Raw genomic sequence first — 24,476 nt, forward strand, 5'->3', positions numbered from 1 at the left:
ATTTGTGAAATTAAGAGTTTTTAAGTTTTGTACGCGTAATTTTTTATTTCATACAGTTTAGGAATTATATTTAGTTATGTAAAAATGCGTGCATTGGTTATACAATTAATTTTAAATTTAATTTTACCGCTTAATTCCAAAATATCAAATTTTCCATACGCGCCTATCGGAATCAGCCTTAGGCTGGATCCTCATACAGAGGCCAGTGTTCGGACACAGAATTTTGGTTGGTGGATAATGACAATATCTCTCCTACCGTCGGTATCCATCAATGAAAGTACTGCGCTCAAGTGTCAGCGCTTGTATAAGGATCAAGCCCAAGGTGTTATGCAATCAAGTGCCAGTTTTGAGAACACATAACTATAGATTGGCGGGGAAAGACGATACTGCATAATGAAGTACGTCATAACGTATTTCTGAGAACGTGCACACGCTTTGTCAGATTTCGCGGTATTTCATTCAGGATTTTGTTGTAAGGAAGTTTCTTATTTACAAGGGCTAAATTATGGGTGACGACAATTTACCGTATCACGTTGAATATTCGAAAAGTGGACGTGCTTCTTGCAAAGCTTGCAAAAAGACAATCGAGAAAGATGTCTTAAGACTCGCAACAGTCGTACAGGTATACAATGCGTAAAACGAATTTTTTTTTAGCACGTATATCAATATTAGTTTTATGTACTGTTGAATGTAACATTAGGGGAATTATTAGTAACACATTTTTCTTAATTATGGATCATTTATAGAAAGATGCATTGTTTTTGTTTGTATTTGCATGAAATTCTACTGAGCCGGCTTAGGTCCGATTCCTTCAACATGACTCAATAATAAACTCCGTTTATCTTCAAAATGCAAGTATCTTATTGACTAATTGCGCAATGCAACTGAGTTTAAACAATAAATGATTGTGGTGGAATCGACCCTTAACGGTCTAAAATCTTTGTCTTTAGAAGATTTAGAAGGAAGTGATTTCATCTAATAGAAACCCCAATATGTATGTCGCACCACTGAAATAAGTCTTACCAAATAGTTATTCTCCTGAAATTCCGATGCATCGAAGAATACAATACTTTGTTCCACGTGTATTAAACATATGTATGTCGAGATATGCACCATCATAACAGAATATCGTACCTGCGATATATCAGCATTTAAGGATAACAACTTCACGGAATTTCATTTCAGTTCCGTGGTACATTCGGTTTTCTGACCATTTGATGAAATTTTTGGTAGACCTATGGAATGGTCTAGAATAAAATAATTTCTACGCATTACAATTTAGTGTGTTCCAAAACTCGCTGTGGGTAATTACTATTGTATGTTAAAAAGTACATACATATCAATGATTAAGGAGACAGTAATGAGTGTCAGCTCTCACAGTACTCATAGTAACTTTTGGAATATGCCTATTGTGTATTGAATAATGTTTGACAGGAATTTAAAATCTATAAAATGCTAATTGTTTTCTTTATTATATAAATAAATATGTACAGTAGAACAAATTTTAAAAAATGCTTGGACATGTGCATATCGGCCGAGCATTCTATTGCAGTTTTTTATAAAGAATGCATCTAATTATACTTTAATATACAGAGAAATATACAACATCCATTTAATGAGTTTTATATTACTGATTATTAAATATCACAGAGCAAAGGCTACATTTTTATTTCTATTATCGATATATGTGATGAGCTCAAATTTGGGACAATACCAATCTTATTTCTACTAATCTTTTATTTTTCATTGCATGTTTGTCTTATAACATTTCATTAAAATGCTGATTTAGATAATAAAATGTCTATAATTTCCAGAGTCCAGTCTTTGATGGAAAAATGATGAAATGGTATCATGCTGATTGCTTTTTCACAAAGCAGCGGCCTAAATCAATTGCAGATATTGGACATTTTGATAGTATTCGTTGGGAAGATCAAGAATTAATAAAGAAAAAAATTGGTTGGTACATTTCAATAATGTAAATTCATATTTGTAAAATGAATTAATTATAGCTGTATTTACAAACGTTTTAGTAAAAAAATCTAATTTTCAGAGGAATCCATCAATCTGCCAATTGGTAAAGGTAAAAAAAGAGGTGCAAGTAATGCTCCTGCATCTGATGGTTTATTTAGAATTGAATATGCTAAATCAAGCAGATCTACATGCTGTGGTTGTCAAGAGAAAATAGTTAAAAGTGAAATGAGAATTTCACGAAAAGATTTTGAGAGTGAAGATGCTCGACAATATGGTGGTATTGATCGATGGTATCATCTTGAATGTTTTGCAAAATTGAGAGATGAACTTCAGTTTTTTGTATCTGGTAATACATTGCCAGGTACAGATTCTTTGAGCAAGGAAGATCAAGGAACACTAATTAAAACTTTACCAAAGATCAAAGGAGAAAATATCCCTCCTTCAGTTAAGAAAATTAAGAATGAACCGGATGATGAAGAAGAAGAAAAATTGCTAAAGGAACAAAATGTTAAGATATTTAAAATGAGAGATGAGCTATCGAAACTTAACAAAGATAATCTTATTATGTTGTTACAAGAGAATCATCAGGGTATTCCTGAAGGTATTTCGAATGTAAGTATTGCAAACGTCTACAAATATTTGCTCTGTTTCAGTTTTAGATGCTTTATATAGTTCTAATCAATTTCTTATTTAAATAATTTTGTCATAGATGTTGGATAATTTATCAGATATGATGGTTTTTGGTAGTCTTAAACCATGTTCAAAATGTAAAGGTCAACTTGTTTATCAATATGGTGTTGGCTACAAGTGTACTGGTAATGTAACAGAATGGGCAGCATGCGATTATGTAACTACAGAACCTGCAAGAACGAAAGTCAAGATACCTGCTCATCTGAAGAACGATAATCCTTTCTTGTAAGAATAATTATTATCTTTCATAATAAAAGTTATACAAAACACTTACTGCAACATTCCAAACTGTTATTAGCACTTTACAGAACGTATTTTAATGAACAATTACATTTTTACAGCAAGAAATACAAAAATAAAATCAGCAAGAGGTTCATGAAAGTAATAGTACCGTCGACGTCTGAAGCTGTTAAGAAGGAGGAAACAGATAGTGGGCCAAAAGTTGAAGCAAAACCTAGGCCATTGAAGAATATGTCATTCGTTCTTTCCGGTAATCTGAAAACGGACAAAAAATCTTTGACGCGAGAAATTTCCCTGCTGGGTGGTACAGTTGTTACCAAGATTCATGAAAATTTGGCTGCAGTCATTTCGACGCCCGAGGAAGTAGCTAAAATGGATAAAAAGATGGAAAAAATAAAAGCTCTCGACATTCAGGTTGTATCAGAAGATTTCGTTACCGAAGCAAAAGATTATACAACTGCACCTATTATGTTAATTAATAAAAAGAACATAAGTAGTTGGGGTGGCGATCCGGCCAGTAGAATTCCTCAAAATGTGGAAAAATCGAAGTCCAGTGGTAAGAGTAGATATGAAAAGTCATCCTCTGGTAAAGTAAAATTGCGTGTAAAGGGCGGTGGAGCAGTCGACCCAGAAAGTGGATTAGAAGACCAAGCTCACGTCTATCAAAGAAAAAATGAGAATTTCACAGTTACTCTTGGTATTACCGATATCCAATCAAAGAAAAACAGCTATTATAAATTGCAGATTCTAAAACATGACGCACAAAACAAGTACTGGCTGTTTAGAAACTGGGGAAGAATTGGCACCACTATTGGCGGTAAAAAATTAGAAGTACTTCCTCTGGACAAATGCATTGATACGTTTAAAAATCTTTACTTTGAAAAAACTGATAACTTATGGGAAGATAGGAATAACTTTCAAAAGAAACCTAAAAAAATGTATCCAATAGATATGGATCATGGACTAGAGGACGACGACAAAAATTTATTGGATTCTAACATTAAGAGCAACTTAAAGCAACCTGTGCAAGATTTATTAAGATTGATATTCGACGTTAATTTGATGAAAAAAGTCATGCGGGAATTTGAAATTGATTCGGAGAAGATGCCTCTCGGAAAGCTGTCAAAGAAACAAATTGAGAAGGCATATTCGGTGCTCACAGAATTACAAACATTAATAAAGTCTGGTAATCCGGAACGTCTTAAATTAATAGATGCTTCAAACCAATTTTATACTTTGATACCTCATGATTTCGGTGTATCTGAGCCAATAATATTGGACACTGAGGGAGAAATACTTACCAAGACCCAAATGTTGGAATCACTTCTCGAAATTGAAATTGCATACAATTTACTACATACAAAGACTGACGAGTCAAAGAATCCTTTAGATGCTCATTATGAGCAGCTTAATACTGATATTGATGTCTTAGATAAATCAAGTGAAGAATTTAAGATCATCCAGGAATATGTGAAAAATACACATGCGGCTACACATACTCAATATAACCTGGAGGTAGAAGACGTCTTTGTGATCAAGAGGCACGGAGAGGATCAGAGATTTAAGCCATTCAAAAAATTACACAACAGAAAATTGCTTTGGCACGGATCGAGAACTACTAATTTTGCAGGAATATTGTCACAGGGTCTTCGAATTGCTCCACCAGAAGCACCAGTTACAGGTTACATGTTTGGCAAGGGTATCTACTTCGCAGATATGGTATCAAAGTCAGCAAACTATTGTTGTACGGATAGAAACAACCCAACAGGTCTGATGTTGCTGTGCGAAGTAGCTCTGGGCAATATGTACGAACGTCATGAATCTGATTATATAGAAAAATTACCTAAAGGAAAACATTCCACTCTGGGTCTTGGTCAGACACAGCCAGATCCAACAAAGGTTTACAAGACGAAGGATGGTGTAGTAATTCCATATGGTCCAGGTATACCGGTCAAACGGGAGAAAAAGTCTCATCTATTATATAACGAATATATTGTTTATGATGTTGCTCAAGTTAAAGCAAAGTATCTATTGAAGATGAAATTCAAATATAACGTATAAACGGTTATCAAGTTATATGTACACAATTATATGTATATTAGCGTGTGACGCGTAATATATACGACGCGCGGAACTATATTTTTCCATCGCATTATTTCATATAGTGAAAAACGACATGCTCATTCCACAGAGAAATTTGTAATTCTCGTTACATCATTACCAGTTACTATTACATTATTGTCAGTAAAATAACTATTTAAAATGTAATGTTACGTTTATAATATATCATCATCCTGTTCTACTATTATGTACCTTAATATTTTTGATTATTAAAGAACATTTGATAGTAACAAAATTGTACTGCTTATCGTTTACAGACTGAATGATAACGATTACAATGAAATCTAGATTTGATGAATAATAAAGGCAAATAAAGTATAGTTTGTCCAAGAGTAAAATAGTTTAGTGACAGGTGAAAACACGTTATTCATATTAACGATTCACATAGATAAATTTCTTGCCACTGCTCCCTTACCAAAGTTAATGAATTGAATAGCTTCCTAATTTTGCTATGGTTCTCGCATTTGCAACTTTTCATTAATCTGTTTTGTGGACTGACTATAAACTTTGGTACAAAAATATGCTCAATGCAAATACGTTTGGAAAAGTCAAATTATATCGAGATTAAATTTGAAGCAGGCTAATTCGTTTGAAAAATAATTTGCTTTGAAACAGGCTAATTGGTACATGAATTATCGGCAAAATTAAAGTGTCATGGATCACCTAATCATAAGTATTTTATTTATCAAAATTATGCAGTGAGTAAATATATATATCTTATATTTGTCGCGTAACTTGGTTTGGAGAGTGAATACAAATATTTCAGATTTTATCATGTATTGTAGTTGTTCCATTAACATGATTAATATTCAAAATGGAAATCGAAGTATGATTGATCAAAAGTATTAATACGAATATATCCATCTTCTCCACCAGTTGAATAACTGCGGCCATTAGGATGAAATACGAGAGAATTGATTGGACCAAAATGACCCTTCAATCGCGCGAATTCCTCCTCAAATACAAGATGGAAAAAACGAGAATCAAATTTTCCTTGACGAGCTGACGTTGTAGTTACATCCATGGCATCTTGACCACCACCCAAAACAACCTTTAACAGAATGTTACATAGGAATACATTTAATGCATAAATATGCTTATAACATTATTAAAGATGAATAATTTGACGTACGTGATCGAGAATTGGAGATATAGTAGCAGAATTCACTGGTCGCTCAGTTTTGTATGTTTTTAATAGCATAAGTGATTCACTATCAAAAAGTTTTGCTGTGTTGTCCTTCGACGCTGTGACAAACATAGTGCCATCCTTGTTAAACTGCATGTCATTTATCTGACTCTTATGCCCCTTGATTGAATTCATTTTCTTCCCCGTCTACGAAAATATTGCAGATGAGACCAAAGTGATAAATCGTATTCCAAAAGGAGTAATGACTTAGAAAATTATTATTCAACCTATAATCTTATTTACCCTGGCATCCCAAATGTTGATTTCGCCATCTTCGTGTCCAGTGATAATGGTTTCATCCAAAGCACCCCATAAAATGGCTGAGATACGGGGACCAGTAATCGGAATTCTGCAAATAGCATCCTCTTGGGACATTCCAGCATCCACATCTCGTACATCCATGATAAACATTTCGCACTGATATCCCAATGCCTTATCAGTGGAATATACAACAAGGTCTGAAGAATAACTGAAACTGCAAGTTCTTACAGAACTGTTAGTTTTCAGTTGACCAATTTCTTTTCCTATTTGTGAAAATTCACATTATGCATTATTATATTTTATTATACAGTGAAATTACAATTACAGATGCAATATAATATTCTGTTTAAAGTAGTAAAACCTGTGTGTACCTGTTTGACAATCCCATACCCTCAATGTGTTATCACCACTGCCAGATAGGAACCTGGTAGTATCCCAGTTAACATCAATACACCATACAGAACCATTGTGTCCATCAAAGGTACCAAGGCGTTCTCCATTTAAAGAATACCAAACATTTGGCTGTTTATCTTTACTTGCAGAGAATAAAAGATCACCTTCCCTATTATATTTAATTTTAGTAATGGCACGTTCATGCCCATGAAGCATAAGAGGTTTCTGCAATAAAAGTAAAACACATTTAACAAGATTCACAGTTTGGAGTAAATTGTTAAATTACCATATTTATCAAAACTTAAGGTAATTAAGTCAGTGGACATATAATTTATTTAAAAAAAATCTAAACCATTTGGACAAATGTGCAAATTGTTTGGTTTCAAGACGCATGCATAAATAATGTCTACGTATGTTTTGCATGCCTGCAAAATTTTGGATACGCTATTGAAGCGATCAGGTTTAATTTTAAAGGAAAATTAAATACAAATGAGATATTGCATTTTCAGATGTCTGGAACTTCTTCTTTAGATAGTGTAAATGTCAAATTTCTTTTGAAACATGAATGTATACGCTGCAGTGGCATGATTCACACAGTCATGCCTTATGGCTAACCTCTTACTCTAAATAGAAAAACCAGATGCGTATAAAATACGGTAAATGAAAGAAGTATTTCGATAATGTCCTAAATATTTAATAAACTTACTTACAAAATATTAAAATAAACACTTACCATCTTGTAATAAATAATCAATTGCACGTAATGTTAAGATATCCAATTTGCTGTTAAGTCCTGTAAACTGATTTATTATTCCTTGAGCAAGATAAATGCTATAAACCACCTATTATTCCTCAAAGTGAAAAGGATCATGAATTGCTAGAAATATAAAGATAGGATCTCCTTACCCTCAACACACGACGAAACTTCACGTTTTACAGCGCTTTCTCGTGACAAACTAGCATCACCATAGACTATGTTATACGGGATTGTTATTTCGATTTAGTTAGTATCGATCTGATGGAAATGACAAATCACAGACTTTTTTATTTCTATAGATTATTTAGGATTGATCCATTTCGTTAGATTAGTCCTAACTAAACCGGAATAACATCACCGTGTAAAGTTAGAAATTACAGACTTTCATGGCTAATGCACATGAGCATTATAGTTTGTTAACCAATGAAAAATATCGACAATAATTTCGATACGGAAACGTACGCCGTGTTCTGCAAGTCGAATTTCTTCTTGAAGACCAACAAGACCTGTGATAGTCCCGTTCCAGATTCCGGTTGTATCAAGTGATTGTGAAAAGTTGAAAAAGAAACGAAACTGAAACGGCATGTCTGAAGTTGCCAGTCAACCTCAAATTGACCAAAGTTACTGTTTCAAATGGGGCGATTATCAGAATCATTTATCAGGCGTTGTTCGCCAGCTGCTGGAGGAGGATTGTATGGTGGATGTAACTCTCTCTGCAGCAGGAGAACGTATTCATGCTCATCGGATTGTCCTGTGCGCTTGTAGCACATTATTTCAAGTAAACAAGCCATACGTTTAACGTTTTGGAGTATCGGTAGTTTTGGAGCAGTATTTGAAGTATTGGCTGGAAGATACATCTTTTTATGGATTAGTTCCTGTAGTATATACTTGGAGATCATTAATGATTTATACAGTCGTTTATAATATTCTAACTGAAAATGGAGCAAACAGTATGCTTTGATAAATTAGCTCGTAGAGTGTGACCTGCAGAATTTATGTATAAACAGCTGATATTGTTGAATGTATTTAATTGATGATTATCTATACCTTGAGAGTATAATATTTTTAGAATTATTAGATAACACTATAGTTCTGTGGATTAGTTTTTATTTTTTATACAGGAAGTCCTTAGTCAGGTCAATGAAGATCATCCGACAATTATATTAAGTGATATATCTCCTCAAGATGTGAGATCTATTGTAGAATTTACGTACCATGGCGAAGTACGTATACCTGTAGAGAATATTAGCAATTTATTGGATGCAGCACATTCGCTAAAGATTTGTGGCCTTATGGAGGTAAATTTATTGAATCTATGCTCATAAGCTAGTTCACAATATAATAATTGTTAAATAACTTATTATTGCTTATTGATACAGATTGATGGTTTGGATGAAAATGATGCATCCACCAGTACAAAAGACTTTGGTGATGATAGTATAGAGCCATCAACTGAACTAAATGAAACAGAAGATAAAGTACTAAGTGCTTTGGAAAGTGAATATGATAGTATTACTGATAGTACCGAACAGAACGTACCTGGAGTTTCTACTATAAACAAAAAGAGGAAGAGAAGACGTGATATAATAAAGAGAGAATATAGTGAAGATATGCTTGTATCAGCTATCAATGATCTACGTTCAGGACAGACGCTGATAGAAGCTTCTACCAAAAATAATATCCCCCGTTCTACACTGTATATGCGCGCTAAAGCATTAGGAATACATTTAAATGCTACGAGAAATGAATATCCTGCAGAATGTATGAAAGCTGCTATAAATGCTGTTATTGGTACATATAAAGTCCATATACCAGTTCTTAGAAATGGATGATTCTTTTTTTTTTTAACTATATTGTTTCATTGTTAATTATAGGAGGTTCAAGTTTGCAACACGCAGCAGAGATGTATAGTATACCCAAAACTGTTCTATGGAGACGTATACAAAAGGAAGGATATCAAATTTTGCGTTCTGAAATGAAAAGATCATATGGCTCTGATAAAAGAGAAGCTGCTGTCAAAGCTCTGGAAAGGGGAGAAAATCTGACTAAAGTGGCACTTGAATTTCAGGTATATATCACGCAGTCACTATCTGATTAATACTTACCATTAGTTTTGTGACAATATATAATCCTTGCTTTTTTTAGATTCCAAAAACGACATTGTTTAGAGATAAGGCGAGATTGGTAGACGAAGGTAAATTACCACTATCATTCTGGAAAAAGCGTAAAACAGAAAATGAGGAATTGAAAAAGACACGCCTAGAAGAAGCAGTAGCTGCCTGTAAGGGAGGTAGAATGTCACAGGCGGCAGCATCAATGACTTATCATATCCCAAAAACAACTATATGGCGACGTCTACAACAAGATGGAAAAAAACATAATCGAACATCAAATAGTAAACGACAGCAGAGATTGACAAACACAAATGAAAAAACACAGGAGAAGCCACAGGAAGGATCAGAATATGCTTTTTGCGAGGTAAATCAATTATTTAGAACTTATCAAGCAACGATCGTAATAACGATTCGTTACAGGTATCTTCGGAAATTCCAATAGCATACATAGATGAGAGTAACATCCCTGAAAACTCTGTTATCATTTTGACTACTAATGACGTGGAAGCGATTAACTTGGAGGAGGGTAGACAAATTATCGTTAGCTCGGTAACACATACAACAATAACTTGTTTCTTGATTAATACAAATTCGTCTGCATTGTTTTTTCTTATTACAGGGATCTGGTCAAGAGTATGTTCCTTGTACTTTAAGTATAGAAGATAATGCAAATTACATGCCAGCTGAGAGTTAGCATGTAATCTACACCATATGATGACATTTACAATACCATATAACAAATTCTATATATATATTTCAATTAATTACAAATTAGTTTTCTTGCTGTCTTGGATTGTTAATTGCATTATTGATTTTTTAGATGGCTCATCTGTTTAGCACCAATGAAATATTAAGTGGATTAGGTAAAACAAAATTTATATCGTTAATTTACTTTGTTAAAATCTGTTTCTATTGATAATTTTTGTTCACCCTGATTATAATCAAATAAACATATTTGTAACTGTGCAGTTTGGGAATGAAATCACCTTCTTTTAAGACTTTTTTTATAGAGGGTATAAGAAATTGAATTGAATATTATCAAATATGTAATATATTTTTATGCTATATGTATGTTTTACACAGAATATCCAACATGTATAATCTAATTTCGTTATTCTAAGTAATACCTCAAATGAATTAAAAAAAAAAGTTAGCCGATTTTTAAAAAAGTCTTTAAAAGACTCACTATATGAAAGACCATGGCTGTAGTGTACCCTAAGGAGGTTCGGGGCCCCCGTCGGGAGATCCATAAAGTCTTGTTGCGGCCACAATTTGGGCCCGAACCCATTGAGCAAGCTCAGCGGATGACGCGGAAGGGCAACCTCTGATACCATGATATATACATCTAGCTACTACTAATAAGGTGACTACTCGAATGAATATGCTCGACCCGACCGGAGGAATAGGATAAACACAATGGAAAGTGAGAGGGAACAGAGTCAAATGAGAAGACAGAAAGGAAGATAGATATAAATAAGTCAAGAAGTAGAAAAGTAAGGAAACGAGACATAAAATTATTGAAGAAATAAGAAAGTAAAGAATGAATATAAAGAAATAAATATAGAAATATAGAAGAAGGTTGTAAATGGATAAGAGGGATGTTTCCAAGAAATCAGTACAAGAGACCGCCTTTTGAAAGAATGAGCATTCCGAATCCGGGCACTACCTTAAGCGCTCCTCCTACTCGCCGCGTCCTGCGTGACGAATTTGCGTGCACGTAATTTTGGGCAACTTCCAATGCTTTTAAATATTCTTGGCCAGAAATTATGATTTTTATGTGTTAATATCTAACTTTATAGATTTAATTAATTATTTTAATATTTCAAACACTTAATTTATTAATATTTCAATTTGAGCGTAATTTAATTTCGACATTTTACAATTTCAATTCAATTTTTATCTACTCTGTATATTTGCAAGATTTTGATCTAGCCTTAATTTTATATTTTGAATAAATTTCGAAATTAAGTCAAGATCTCATAATATTTAGTAGCTTTATTAAATGTTTCGAAATATCAATATTTCTGTGCAACTGACTTCTTTCAGAGAACATATATATATATATGTTATATATATATGCATATATATGTTCTTTGCTTCTTTCCTTATTCTTCTCGCAGGTTATCCACCATTTTTTTTCAGAATGTCCGTTCGTTGCTTAGGGCATGTTATGCACTTATACTCCACCTCCATCGTAGCTTCTCTGTTTATTGAATGCATTTGATCGAGACAGAACATGCTCTCAGTACTCTCGGCTTATTTTCGAACACACCTACTATAGTCCTTCGGAGCACGTAAAAACGCTTGACGGACGGACCGATTGGTAATCTCCCTACTTATCTCTGTATGCAGAAGCATATCGTATTTCGGTTCAAAAACATATTCCAGAATTCCCATTGGATCACACTTCTCAGTATATTGCAGTACATGAGTTACTTTTATGCACGTGTGAACTGAACATGACGGTAACAGCAGAGTGCACTATCGATATTTATTGTTAAAATAGTGGTTGGCGGCCGGTTGTACGATTACAGGCCGTCGTTATAAAAAGATTTCATCATTCTCCACGTGAAAGTTGCAGCACATATGAGTAAAACATGGCTCATCAGTTATTAAATTCAGCAAGCAAATTAGAAAAATTTGTTCTTAAGTCTGTACAGAAGGGCCACTTCGACCATTTTCAGGTACCTGTAACCTATAATAACCTCATCCCAAACAGTGATATAACTAGATTCTCTGAGAAAATATTGGTAAAATAAAGAATAATATTCACCAATATATCTCATTTTATTTTATGAAATTACAATGATGTATCTACTTGCATGGTATGATGCAATAGCGATCATGAATGTTGTTTCTTATAGTTCACAACTCTGATCCAGTCTTTTGTGGGAAATTATTTTTTATATTGTAAAAATTACAGTGAAAGTTTTGTAATATATCTTCAAACTGTCTTTTTCAACAATTCTAGTTTCTCTTATCTGTATAATTTGACATACCTTATGTATCTAGCTGAGGAGACAATTGTCAGGATTAAAAAATGGAAGAGGTATTTCTACAATTCAGTATGTGCAGCAACAGTGGAGATTGTTTACCGAACGCCCACCAAAGGGATTTGAAAAGTTTTTCCAACCAGGAAATAAAGGTTAGATTATTTTATTCTAATTAAGGTAATACTTTGTGTCTTCATATGTTTAATTTACTAGGTGGTGCAAAAGAAAAACCAAAATCCAATGAATCAGCTGCACAGGAAGCCAAGGGTAAACAAGCACCACCACCTAAAGAAGCACCTTCTTCTAGTGCCTCTGGTGCAAGTAAAAAACCAGTTAATCAATGGTCCCTTGGTGTATTTGGACCAAACAGTCGATCTGGTGGAAGTGGTAAATCTGCTGAAGGGGGCGATAAGGAAAAATGGTTAGCAGTTGGTGTAATCGGAGCAATCAGTGTAATTGGACTCTTTCTATATTCTGATTATGGCTACAAGGAGATTACATGGCGGGAATTTGTATACAGGTTTGATGAATTTTAACAGAATATGTTTTGTTGTCATAATCACTACCAGTATTAGTATAGAGAGTACAACTCCGCTTAATTTGTTATCATTTAGTTACTTAAACAAGGGAATTGTTGATAAACTAGAAGTTGTTAATAAAAAATGGGTACGAGTGAGACTACTACCTGGCCAAACGGTAGACGGTTATGTAAGTTAATTCACTCCTATGAATAAATAATATTACTCATGTGACAGTTTTTGATTTGATATCATTTATAATAATATTTATCTAGAATTTATTATGGTTCAACATCGGAAGTGCAGATACCTTTGAGAGAAATTTAGAGAATGCACAACTCGAACTGAATCTTGAACCACAAAATCATCTTCCAGTTATTTATAAAAATGAAATGGAAATGACCTCGTTGATCTCATATGCACCAACATTAATTCTACTAGGTTTTTATTTCACTCTTCTTTGTATTGTAAAGTGCAACAAAATTATGTAGAATCATATTGATAATATTTCCAGGTGTTGTTATGTATGTGATGCGACGTTCCGCCGATATGATGACTGGCGGCAGAGGAGGACGAAAAGGTGGTTTATTCGGTGGTGTAATGGAATCTACAGCAAAGTTAATAAACTCAAGTGAGATAGGCGTACGTTTTAAGTGAGTAATTACTGTGAAGTGTAATTTAATCAAATAATTATTAGTAAATATCAGAATAAAAAGTGTGTTATATCGCATAACTTGATATCTTTGTATATTTTCTATCATGCAGAGACGTTGCCGGTTGTGAGGAAGCAAAAATTGAAATTATGGAGTTTGTAAATTTCCTTAAAAATCCACAGCAGTACATAGATCTTGGTGCGAAGATACCAAAAGGCGCAATGCTTACAGGTAAATATTCATAAATTTAAAATCATAATTTGATATCAGGGATATAATTCAGTAATTCGTTTTGCTTTGTCCAGGCCCACCGGGTACGGGTAAAACGTTGCTCGCAAAAGCAACAGCTGGTGAAGCCAACGTGCCTTTCATTACAGTATCAGGATCTGAATTTTTGGAGATGTTCGTCGGTGTTGGACCTTCCAGAGTACGAGACATGTTCGCGATGGCACGTAAACACGCGCCTTGTATATTGTTCATCGATGAAATTGATGCCGTAGGAAGAAAAAGAGGAGGCCGAAGTTTCGGCGGACACTCGGAGCAGGAAAATACTTTGAATCAGCTTCTAGTAGAAATGGACGGTAAGAATGTTTTTTTTTTACTATCTAGCAAAATTATTGAATATTTCGTATCGATTAATTTTTCTCCACTATTAATGTCTTTTTACTATGCAAGGTTTTAATACGACAACTAATGTTGTGGTGTTAGCTGCCACTAACAGAGTAGATATTCTGGACAAAGCACTTTTACGGCCAGGAAGATTCGATAGGCAAATTTTCGTACCTGCCCCAGATATTAAAGGGCGCGCATCAATTTTCAAAGTTCATTTAGGTCCATTGAAAACTACTTTAGACAAGGATGAGCTTGCTAGAAAAATGGCTTCTCTGACTCCTGGATTCACAGGTGCGACTACTGTTACGTTCATTAATAAAAATTTAACAGGTCATCCCGTGCTTTCGAATACGAGATATCATTCACTTAAAGTATAGTATGATAATTATTTATATTCCATCAGGGTTGTTAGGTAAATTAAATAAAGATACTTGTAGGAGCTGACATTGCAAATGTTTGCAACGAAGCTGCACTCATAGCAGCTAGAGACATGAATAATGACATTAAATTGAAGAACTTCGAACAAGCTATTGAGAGGGTAGTAGCTGGTATGGAAAAGAAGACTAACGTTTTGCAACCCGAAGAGAAAAAAACAGTAGCCTATCACGAAGCTGGACATGCGGTAGCAGGATGGTTCCTACAATACGCTGATCCACTTCTAAAAGTACTTTCCCTAACAGACATGATGTTATTCAGATGAAATCAAAAAATGTCCAAATAATTATTAACAACTTTTTTTTCTTAAATAGGTTTCCATAATACCCCGTGGTAAGGGATTAGGTTATGCTCAGTATTTACCTCGCGAACAGTATCTTTACACGAAAGAACAGCTATTTGATCGGATGTGTATGACTCTTGGAGGACGTGTATCCGAAGAAATATTCTTTGGACGTATAACGACAGGAGCACAGGACGATTTGAAAAAGGTGTTTACAATTGGATATGTACTTAAAAAATTCTTCAACATGTTCTCAATGCTTTTTGTTCGTCCTATAAATTTTTCCAGATAACCCAAAGCGCTTACGCACAAATAGTTCATTACGGAATGAATGACAAGGTTGGCAATGTCAGCTTCGATTTGCCACAACAGGGTGAGATGGTCTTAGACAAGCCTTACTCCGAGTATACTGCTCAGCTTATAGACCAGGAAGTACGTCAGTTGATCGACTCAGCGCATGTGCACACTCGTACTCTTCTGCAGCAGCATAAGGAAGACGTAGCCAAGGTAAGCAATAGATATGCTTGTATAATGATATTCCACAATTAGATTTTAATACCATTCATTATTTCAGGTCGCTGAGCGTTTACTGAAGCAAGAAATTCTGAGCAGGGAGGACATGATCGAATTACTTGGACCACGACCCTTCCCTGAGAAATCGACATACGAACAGTTTGTCGAAGGTACAGGATCCTTCGAAGAAGACACAACATTACCAGAAGGACTTAAGGAGTGGAACAAGTCGAGGGACGAGTCTGAAAACGACGAAGGAAAAACAAAAGAGGCAGCCACTGGTACGGAACAACCAGCACCCGCTTCGGCAACAACAACAACAGAAACAAAAGATCAACCACAACAGCGATTGTAATTATTTCACCGTAGATTATAGTTTCTTCTGTACCTCATCGTACTTTGTACAATAGTTAAAAATACATAGTGTACTAATAAATGATCGTTTTACTCTTTGTTTTAATATCTCTTCTGTCATTGTTCATCGGATTTCATTTTATTATCTTGCCTAGTTTAGTAACAATTTGCACGTCATATAAGACTTTTCGATACTAGTCAAACTTTGTACCTTGTTATAATGTATTGTAATACGTTGTATCAATTCACTGTTGCTTCATAACGGGATACACTTTACTTAGTTTAATAATGACGTCATGAGTACATATATTTATGTTGGATTAAGCAAATGTGACTGTTCTATTTCCCACGATGAATGACGCTTAATTGAATTTTTATCTTGGGAAAATGGGATGAGGATCGAACGATTGAAACAATTTTTTACAACGTATAATTTAATTAATAAAGTTTACAAATTTGGTGCAATGAAACCTTTCTCTATCCTTAAATATTGTAAATAAGTACATAAGTGGCTTTTGCAATTTCGTCGTTGGTACTAACGTAATTTGCCTTAACTTGGATCTCATATGAATTGCTATTTAGTGGAGATAGATAAACTTGAGTATACGTCGTTTTTTATTATTAATTATTATTAGCATTATTATTATTTCCCTTTTCTTTTCACAACTCGACGTATTGCGTGTTTAGGTGTATGGTCCGTAATGTTCTAGGCAACGTTTCTCTTTTATTTGCCAGTAGCTACTCAAAATATTTCAGCTCCGTTCGAAAGTGTCTATAGGCGTTGAAGATCTGATAGTGAAATTATGTTTTTCTGTGAGTGTATAGAGATGAATCTTTTTTATATTTCAGGAATAAATGTACGATCATCATTACATCTATAGATTAATAGATTAACGACTCTTGAGATATTCGTTTTTCGTCTGTTTGAATAGATAGAGAGATAAACGGCTAAGATCATATTTTTTGTTCAGAATGGCCATTCTATTTATTTTAATATAATAAATTGGTGATGGTTTATCAGTAGATGAGAAAAAATTTTTTTCTTCAGATTTCACAATCGTTATTGATTGCCTCAGTGGCAATGGTAAAAACTGATTTAAAATTGTAAAAGTTGACGGGATATACAAATTTGGCACCTAATACAATTAAATATGAATAACGTATCCAAAATTGGATGTCTAATGAGTCAATGAGAAAAAAAGTATAAATCACACGAATGCGTCAGTACTTCCAAATTTTTTTATCATTTTGATCCCATGACAGTTTCTCTGAAATGGAAATCGTTCCTTGCACTTCTACAAAACTATATGATTTATCGAGTAAATATTTATAGGTTCCGCAAGTACCGTAACTTAGCGCTATAATCACTAATCAAATATTATACAATCACTAAATTATTGCTTTGTCGTACCTTGTATCACACTAATCGAAATCCTATATCCTTATTTTTTTTTTAATTTTCCGAAAAGTCACACCCGTATACGAGTCATGATCATTTTCCTGAACATAGTAATATCAAGACTTCATTTAAAATCCTACGGCGTTTCTATTCGTTAAAAAAGACAATGATTAATTGACAAAATGTTAAAACATAACGCGATAAAGTAATCACAGATCTGCTGACAAGGTTAATTAGAAATTATTAAAATAATGAACCAAGTAATTCCACGATTCACAATTAGCCCAATAAAAATGATATGATCATTCGGGTGTGACTCAAACCATTTGCATATCTAAATAGTATCAACTTTAATGTCCATTTATAATATACTATGGCAGATTAATTAATCTGCATTTACGAATATCAGTTCTGCAGCTCGTACTTATAGTTTCTTGCTTTATATTTATCCCTCCTATTATATACGGTAATGTCTGATAAAACGTATCGACGAACCTTCGAAATGATCATTGCAATTAATTTCAAATGGACACGGTGTGACATTTTTAAATACACCTTTACACAATAGAGAGCCTCCTGACACGTTAGTTTACTATATTCTCAGATTTTTATACTATTACCCATTCACTCATTAAAAATTATTACAAGTGCATATTGAAAATCAAAGTATAATTTTATTTGGATTCAATTCTACAAATGACTCGTGAATTTTATGCATCCTGTATCCCTGTTTGAAAATATTCAATTTTCATCACTCCAAATGTCATTTTTATCTTCATTTTATACCCATTCATACTTTTTACTTCAGTGTCGGGAAACGTTCTATTTATTTATTGACTACTGTTACCAGTTATTAATATATTCGATTGACTGTCGAGTACTGCTATTAGCATAAAGCAGACAAGGTTAATATTTTCATACCCAATACGGCCAAACTGTATAAGAGAATGAGATATTTTATTATTTTTATAAAAATCATCCTTTCTTTCAAATCGGTCGCAGGCTTTCTCGGGTCGAAACGATTTCAATGATACTCTAATATTTTTTAACGTGAAGAATGCGATGGACAACTGATTAATCGGTCAAGTGTCGGATTAATAGAAATATAAATTAAAAACGTATTGGCTACAGCCGGTTCAAAGTAATGATATGCGAAATAGTCCGAGTGTAGGAAAATGTAACGTAACCCAGTTTCTCGTGTAAAATTATTATCCATTTGAATTGTTCTAATTCCGATAAAATATCTAATATGAATTACTTGCATATAAAAATAGGCGCTGAACGAACGTTAAAAAAAAAAAGAAGAAACGGAAGATAAATTTACTAATATCGACTTAACGTTATAAAAAGTTTGATCTTTTGCACTAATTATAATTTCTGGTGAATTTTGGATGACATAACCTTAAAATTATATAATTTAATATAGTATTTTCTTTTAAAATATTAAAATTCAATAAAGCGTACGGTTGACTAGATGCAAATTAAAGCACCGTTAGTCCTTTGAGAAACGTGCAAAGGACTATACATTAAAGTAAATTGTAAAATAATATAAGCGCAAATAATGGACTAGAAACGTAAGTAAATTTCAACAGATTTTCATTTATCTGTCCTGCCGTTTGTTAGATTGCACTTATATTCAGATGCACTAATACCAAACTTAAGAAGCTTACTGTTATTTATATTAATTTCTTGCCCTCGATTCTAACTCGCATTAAATTTGATTTAAGCAGTCGAATAAAGGAGCCCGAACATTTGTTGCACGTGTGGCTAGTTAGCAGTAGGAATGGTATGTTCCATAATTCAGGGGTACAGGACAGCCTAACCCTTAGCTATCGAATGGTCACCCCTGCATTCAACAGGTGGTCCAGTGCGTGTGAAAGCTTGATGAAAGTCCTTTACGGAGGAACTTAAATAAGACGTACGAAAGGAAAGCTCTACTTCAAAAGAAATACCGTAGAAAATAAACTGTCTGACGTAATCCTTGCTTCGTAGTACACTATTATCGCGGATTTCGTGTTGCAGGAAAACAATGACTTCTAAAAAGTGGTGGCATTAAAAATTATGAAATAAAATGGATATCGATGACGAACCGCTGTATAGTGTATGACAATGCTAACCTGGATCCTGGCAAGAGTAAGTATGAAAAAAAAGAATTTTGTATCTTATCTCTCATTAATCTCCATTATCTTGTGATCGATCATGGTGAAGTTAATAAATTCGATGTCTGATCTACTCACGATCAATGAACAATCAGGAGATATAAGATAAAGGACATTTCATCTGTCTGGTCCTCATTAATATATACGTATCCAATCCTTCCTTCATAAGATACGCTCGGCGATAATTTCTAATAACCGACATTCGAAAATTCCCGCCTTAATACACCTTCAATTCATTCGAAAACAAAGGTCCCTTTCTAACTTGTCGGTAAGCACAATAAAAAAATATTGTGTTTACCCAGTGCGAATCGTGATTCAAAAATACTGAACGTGCCGTTACGTTAATCACTCTGAATTTATCTCATATTCAGAGTACCAATAGATTAATAATTCTCCAAAAATTCAGACAATTTCGAAATAGCCACGTAACCTTTACATTCGGTATCGTAAATTTATGCTCGATGGTCAATCGATGAATTGAAGACGAGACGAATTAAATTCTCCCGACCATTCGAGCCGCAATCCTGATTACGGCGGAGTGTCGACATCATTGCTACTCTCGTCGCCATTCTCTCTCTGACACGCAGACTCCAGATGTTTATTCAGGTAAGACTTGAGTGCGAAGGATTTATGACACTTGGGACACTCGTAATTCTTATCAGCCGAATGAGTCTGCATGTGGGCACGAAGATTCGAACGGTCGGCGAAGGCCTTGCCGCAGTGTGCGCACCCGTAAGGCTTCTCTCCTGTGTGGCTACGCAGATGACCTTGGAGTAGCCAGGGCCTGGAGAACATCTTACCGCAAACGCCGCAGCTGTGAGTGAGCTTATGGGTGAGTACGTGCATGGCCAAGGCAGGCATGCTGACGTACGCTTTACCACAGTGGATGCACTTTTTGGCCGATTGCGAATCTATGCTACGGTGAGTCTGCTTGTGCCGTGAGAGATTCGAGGAGGTGGCGTATTGCTTGCCTGAAAAGATAACGAATTGATAAAGCCGTTAAATAAGGTCCGTATACCGATTATTAATATAAAATAATTCTTACCACACTCGCAGCAGACGTATCGGCCCACCCTTGGTGCTTCTGGAGGTTCTGCTGTCTCGGCTTCCGCCGAGGGCTTCTGCGGTGAGGTCTTCTTGTTCCTGGAGCGTCCATCAGCTACTAGCAGTGTATCATAAGTATAGGTAGCTGCTTTAACTTCGGATTGCTCCGTAATAGTTTGCACCTCCTTGTCTCGCATGGGTTGAGAGTTTGGATTGTTATTCTCAATATCACTGCTGCATTCAGACGCAGGTGGCGTCAGTGGGGGCGCTTCCAGCGGTTGAGTTATGATCGACGGAATGGACGGGGTGCTGTAGGTGAATAATATCTCCTGGACCGGAGACAACGGTATAAAAACACCACCAGAAGCTTGCTGAACTATTGCGGCAGCCTCGTACATGATGCTCGTAGGCTGTGGCTGATATATGGCACTAGCCAGGTCGATAGAGTTCACCTGATAGACCGGTTGTTCCGGTTGATATACCGTCATCTCCTGGATATCGGTAGCTGGCGATTCGATGACATTCTGTGGACCCACCGCCACGCTCGGTGGTGGTAATGGGGGTAAAGATCTAGAAAGCTCTAGGAGATCGTGTGCAGCTTCGGTTTCCGCGGCGGACCTTTCCTTAAAAATTGCCATTTCCTGAACCACTAAGGTCGACCTGGTCTCAGTGGTTTCCTCGACGCCGGAACATGACGTAAGCTCGGTCGAAAGATTATCCTCTCCATGACCAGGCTTATCCACCTTTTCCGACACAGAGAAACCTGTCGTAATGTCATCCTTATTCGACACCAATCCTCTAGGTGATGTCGTCCTTATCCCTTCTGAAGACGACAGCGACGCCGTCGTTGTGCTGATCGTTTGCGATACCCCAGGCATCTCTACGACACTGCTTGTATTGCTGGTGACAGTCGACGTGCAGGTTGTCACTCCTGTCGTCCTGACGTCTAGCTGAATTGACGAGGAGCATCCTGACGAATCAGTCACATCCTCTGGTGGCAGCTCGACGCCATCGGTTCCCGACGATACCGCATGCCCCTCAGCTGTGGTCTCTTTCTGCTGCGACGTCCGACAGTCTAAAAAAAAATTATTTCATTTTTCTATTACAATATTTCTCTAGGATCTGGTTGCCTATTGGAGCCCTGGACTATTTTAGCATACAGTCGTAGCATTAGTTGTGCTAACGATAATTTTGTGTCAGAATTGGAGGAGCTGCAGGGAGGAGCGTTCATGGCTCGTAAATACGATCCTTCAGGAACGTTGATATTCACTCTCTAGGTTCTCTATAGCATTTATATCTATACGTGGCAAGAGACAACTTCAGTGGGAAATAGGTGCAAACGCTGAATGAGAGGCAACGAAGGATGGTTGACATTTCGAGATAGATATAGACATACGTTATGAGTAAGACATGGAGAAAGGGTAGTTTTGATGTAATTGCTCGAGTGCGAACAAAATACCTGTTGAGTCATTTGCATATTACAGGAGCTGTGATATTTTCAAAGTTCCATGACTTAAGTCGCGTCACGATAGGCTTGGCAATGTTAATCTCTCAGGACTCGTAAAAGCTAATCCATAGGTAAATTCTTGATGCCTTGGTACAGCACAGGAGCGCATATACGTGAAAGCGTGTATCTTTATAAACATCAGAAAATGCATTATCCAAGTTTCCCAGCTGTAACGTGCTTTGTGCATACAGAAATGAAAGTAATAATTCTTAATTAAAAAAATAATAAAGCTATATCCGTTATATAGGAATTTTATGTAGGTAGCCCTTTGTCTGTTAATCGTAATGTTATTCGTGGACCAACTACTTGACGTCATCCTGAGTATACCTTGCGCAAGAGGAGGTGCAGCAACGCAGGCTTCTACGGCCGAGAAGGATGGCTGCGTCGTAGCTGTTGGCGACGGTGTGTTCCTTCCTCGTCCCCAGCTTTCAAATCCTCTGGCAACGCTAGTTATATACTTGTTGCATAGCGCTTTCTTCACCATATAACACCGCGGCATCTTGATTCAATCCTTTTGTTCCTTTTGGCGTTACTTTGCGAACACGTTCGAACTGGTATAAAAGTGTAAAGGTCGATCCTCCAAGGATCCCCAAACCTCTTGAGAAGGTAAACGCGTATAGTTTTTTTTCAAGTATAATAGCTTCCCATCTTTATTTTCCCTTAAGAAGTGAAAAGTCAGGGCGATTTCCTATCTCGACTCTCAGTCTCAGCAGCAGCTCTCGTATATCCTTGTTATATTTTCGACTACAAGAAAGTCATCGAGCTCCCGCGTCCTCCACCGGAATCTTGATAAATTCGGTAGGGCTCGACGAGACTTTTCCGGATCCGGTTCAACGTATCTTCCGGTTGGGAAATCGCTACTTGAAATTCATCTCGCCGGTCATTTTGCATGGGATATAAATAATGAATCGTTTCGGTACGATTAACGATTCTGGTCCTTTGTTGTTGTTTCTGTATAGTCGTGACCGTCGGACGAGCCGGATATGCACTGATGAGAACCTTTGAGCCTCTCTTCACTTCCGTGGATTCATCAGCGAATTTCGACTCAGGTCTTCCCACGTTCTCCACAACAATCGATTCGTTTGCCAATAAGCTGAACCCACGTTAAACGGCTCCACGGCAACAATGAATTTTCTTGTATCTCACAGCAAATCGTAGAACAAGCCGAATACCACTTCCGGCCTAAAATTCGTAGCCCACGTAGCACGTATAGCGATGAACTCACTACATTAAATCTAAGTTCTCGTTGCACGATCGTGTTAAGTCGATTATTAAAATACGTTTGTTTAAAGTGAGCTAACAATCTTTACCTGCTCTAATTGGACTCGCGTATATTATAATACTCGTTATAACCTCTATAAACGTATAGTTTGCGGGGTAGTTGATTCCTTTACCTTGTTTAGTATTGCTTTCGTTGTATTCACGGGTGGAAGATTATTAACGTTAACGATAACGGTCGTACGCGTGCGTCTACATGCACGGGGATGCGTGTTCTTCTTATCAGTTTAATGCGAGCTTTCAAATATATATCTGTATATGTATATCTAGATATATCTATATATATACGTGCGCCGTCTGTTGTCAATTCGCGAATACGCGTAGAACGTATCAAAGCCTGGTCGTTTCCCTCGTGCGGACTGCATCTATTTCTCGAGTTCGGGGCAGCCGGGATCGTCGTCGAGGGTAGCGACGGCGGCGGCGTCGGCGTCGAGAGCGTCGGCGGTGGAGGAGGAGGCGGCAGCGACGAGGCGTCTTGTACTCGGGCGTGTCTCCTGATTTCCTCGCGATTCCACCATCCTCGTGAATATCCCGTTCGTTCCGCTGGTATTTCTCTTCTTGCCCTTAGCGACAACCACGACGACACCCTGCGGCACGTTACTTTTTCGAAAAGGTCACGGATATGCCGCAGGACGAGCAACAAGTTGGACAACAGGTCCGCGACGCCTTGTGGTCGATAACTCAACTTTCGTAGAAAGTGCTGAGTACTGACTCGCGCGACACACACGACACCACCGCAAACACAGTAAAGAACGTTCTTGCGCGCCCTTCTACGGAGTCCTCCTGAGGTCCGGTCTTCACGAGCTTCGGCCGATGGGTAAGATTGACCCGATGCACCCGGGTAACCCTGGTACACGGGTTAGGTACTCCGTTCCTTCCTGGCTGGCTGCCTGGCCAGACACGGGCCAGCTCGTGTCTCTCCCCGGAATACTGGGGTGGAAGCCGTGCGAGAGAGAGCGAGAGAGAAAGAGAGGTGGAGAACGAGCAGAGGCAGA

The 24,476-nt window shown here is 36.4% G+C and overlaps 5 protein-coding genes across 8 annotated transcripts; 3 read left to right on the top strand and 2 right to left on the bottom strand.

Annotated features, from left to right (window-relative positions):
- Positions 1–81: 81 nt before the first annotated feature.
- Positions 82–5,342, top strand: LOC107263420 (poly [ADP-ribose] polymerase). 2 transcript variants are annotated; one of them, XM_015730613.2, is made up of 5 exons: positions 82–622; positions 1,815–1,956; positions 2,051–2,583; positions 2,681–2,886; positions 3,003–5,342. In XM_015730613.2, exons 1-5 carry the CDS (start codon positions 506–508, stop codon positions 4,960–4,962), a joined length of 2,958 nt encoding a protein of 985 aa, XP_015586099.1. In that variant the 5' UTR covers positions 82–505; the 3' UTR covers positions 4,963–5,342. The 2 variants fall into 2 exon arrangements, with proteins under 2 accessions (XP_015586099.1, XP_024936597.1); XM_025080829.1 differs by lacking the exon at positions 82–622 and having other exon boundaries at positions 1,821–1,956; positions 2,031–2,583.
- Positions 5,343–5,681: 339 nt separating this feature from the next.
- LOC107263429 (eukaryotic translation initiation factor 3 subunit I) lies at positions 5,682–7,898 on the bottom strand. 2 transcript variants are annotated; one of them, XM_025080847.1, is made up of 6 exons: positions 7,769–7,898; positions 7,596–7,662; positions 6,841–7,087; positions 6,452–6,732; positions 6,155–6,355; positions 5,825–6,073 (listed from the first exon to the last, which is right to left on the bottom strand). In XM_025080847.1, the coding sequence occupies exons 2-6, from the start codon at positions 7,596–7,598 to the stop codon at positions 5,825–5,827; spliced, it is 981 nt and encodes a 326-aa protein (XP_024936615.1). In that variant the 5' UTR covers positions 7,599–7,662; positions 7,769–7,898. The 2 variants fall into 2 exon arrangements, with proteins under 2 accessions (XP_015586110.1, XP_024936615.1); XM_015730624.2 differs by having other exon boundaries at positions 5,682–6,073; positions 7,596–7,877.
- A 31-nt stretch (positions 7,899–7,929) lies between these two features.
- LOC107263425 lies at positions 7,930–10,715 on the top strand. Of its 2 annotated transcripts, none has more exons than XM_015730621.2 (7): positions 7,930–8,397; positions 8,741–8,917; positions 8,999–9,410; positions 9,494–9,687; positions 9,765–10,097; positions 10,154–10,282; positions 10,353–10,715. In XM_015730621.2, the coding sequence occupies exons 1-7, from the start codon at positions 8,203–8,205 to the stop codon at positions 10,425–10,427; spliced, it is 1,515 nt and encodes a 504-aa protein (XP_015586107.1). In that variant the 5' UTR covers positions 7,930–8,202; the 3' UTR covers positions 10,428–10,715. The 2 variants fall into 2 exon arrangements, with proteins under 2 accessions (XP_015586107.1, XP_024936608.1); XM_025080840.1 differs by having other exon boundaries at positions 8,025–8,397; positions 8,723–8,917.
- Positions 10,716–12,055: 1,340 nt separating this feature from the next.
- Positions 12,056–16,202, top strand: LOC107263421 (AFG3-like protein 2). The gene is made up of 13 exons (XM_015730614.2): positions 12,056–12,417; positions 12,746–12,878; positions 12,940–13,246; positions 13,341–13,434; positions 13,520–13,685; positions 13,759–13,897; positions 14,010–14,128; positions 14,203–14,478; positions 14,573–14,800; positions 14,947–15,173; positions 15,259–15,435; positions 15,516–15,734; positions 15,802–16,202. The coding sequence occupies exons 1-13, from the start codon at positions 12,331–12,333 to the stop codon at positions 16,093–16,095; spliced, it is 2,466 nt and encodes an 821-aa protein (XP_015586100.1). The 5' UTR covers positions 12,056–12,330; the 3' UTR covers positions 16,096–16,202.
- Positions 16,203–16,518: 316 nt separating this feature from the next.
- Positions 16,519–23,037, bottom strand: LOC107263423 (zinc finger protein 197). Its single transcript, XM_015730616.2, has 3 exons — positions 22,531–23,037; positions 20,698–21,771; positions 16,519–20,623 (listed from the first exon to the last, which is right to left on the bottom strand). The coding sequence occupies exons 1-3, from the start codon at positions 22,700–22,702 to the stop codon at positions 20,181–20,183; spliced, it is 1,689 nt and encodes a 562-aa protein (XP_015586102.1). The 5' UTR covers positions 22,703–23,037; the 3' UTR covers positions 16,519–20,180.
- Between the last annotated feature and the right edge of the window lie 1,439 nt (positions 23,038–24,476).

Source organism: Cephus cinctus, unplaced genomic scaffold (genome assembly GCF_000341935.2).
Source record: "Cephus cinctus unplaced genomic scaffold, Ccin1 Ccin1_scaffold0153, whole genome shotgun sequence".
NCBI lineage: Eukaryota > Metazoa > Arthropoda > Insecta > Hymenoptera > Cephidae > Cephus > Cephus cinctus.

What these genes read in the sequence shown, in the direction of transcription:
- LOC107263423 (XM_015730616.2), bottom strand. Translation starts at nt 22,702, where the DNA reads ATGCCGCGGTGTTATATGGTGAAGAAAGCGCTATGCAACAAGTATATA. An exon ending in TGCACCTCCTCTTGCGCAAG is followed by an intron (nt 21,772 to 22,530) that starts GTATACTCAGGA and finishes ATTTTTTTTTAG; the next exon opens with ACTGTCGGACGTCGCAGCAG. An exon ending in ATACGTCTGCTGCGAGTGTG is followed by an intron (nt 20,624 to 20,697) that starts GTAAGAATTATT and finishes TTATCTTTTCAG; the next exon opens with GCAAGCAATACGCCACCTCC.
- LOC107263425 (XM_025080840.1), top strand. Translation starts at nt 8,203, where the DNA reads ATGTCTGAAGTTGCCAGTCAACCTCAAATTGACCAAAGTTACTGTTTC. An exon ending in TGCTATAAATGCTGTTATTG is followed by an intron (nt 9,411 to 9,493) that starts GTACATATAAAG and finishes TGTTAATTATAG; the next exon opens with GAGGTTCAAGTTTGCAACAC. An exon ending in AAGTGGCACTTGAATTTCAG is followed by an intron (nt 9,688 to 9,764) that starts GTATATATCACG and finishes TGCTTTTTTTAG; the next exon opens with ATTCCAAAAACGACATTGTT.
- LOC107263429 (XM_015730624.2), bottom strand. An exon ending in TCAACATTTGGGATGCCAGG is followed by an intron (nt 6,356 to 6,451) that starts GTAAATAAGATT and finishes ATATTTTCGTAG; the next exon opens with ACGGGGAAGAAAATGAATTC. An exon ending in TATCTCCAATTCTCGATCAC is followed by an intron (nt 6,074 to 6,154) that starts GTACGTCAAATT and finishes ATTCTGTTAAAG; the next exon opens with GTTGTTTTGGGTGGTGGTCA.
- LOC107263421 (XM_015730614.2), top strand. Translation starts at nt 12,331, where the DNA reads ATGGCTCATCAGTTATTAAATTCAGCAAGCAAATTAGAAAAATTTGTT. An exon ending in GCCACTTCGACCATTTTCAG is followed by an intron (nt 12,418 to 12,745) that starts GTACCTGTAACC and finishes TTATGTATCTAG; the next exon opens with CTGAGGAGACAATTGTCAGG. An exon ending in ATAAGGAAGACGTAGCCAAG is followed by an intron (nt 15,735 to 15,801) that starts GTAAGCAATAGA and finishes TCATTATTTCAG; the next exon opens with GTCGCTGAGCGTTTACTGAA.
- LOC107263420 (XM_015730613.2), top strand. Translation starts at nt 506, where the DNA reads ATGGGTGACGACAATTTACCGTATCACGTTGAATATTCGAAAAGTGGA. An exon ending in GACTCGCAACAGTCGTACAG is followed by an intron (nt 623 to 1,814) that starts GTATACAATGCG and finishes TATAATTTCCAG; the next exon opens with AGTCCAGTCTTTGATGGAAA. An exon ending in AAGAACGATAATCCTTTCTT is followed by an intron (nt 2,887 to 3,002) that starts GTAAGAATAATT and finishes ACATTTTTACAG; the next exon opens with CAAGAAATACAAAAATAAAA.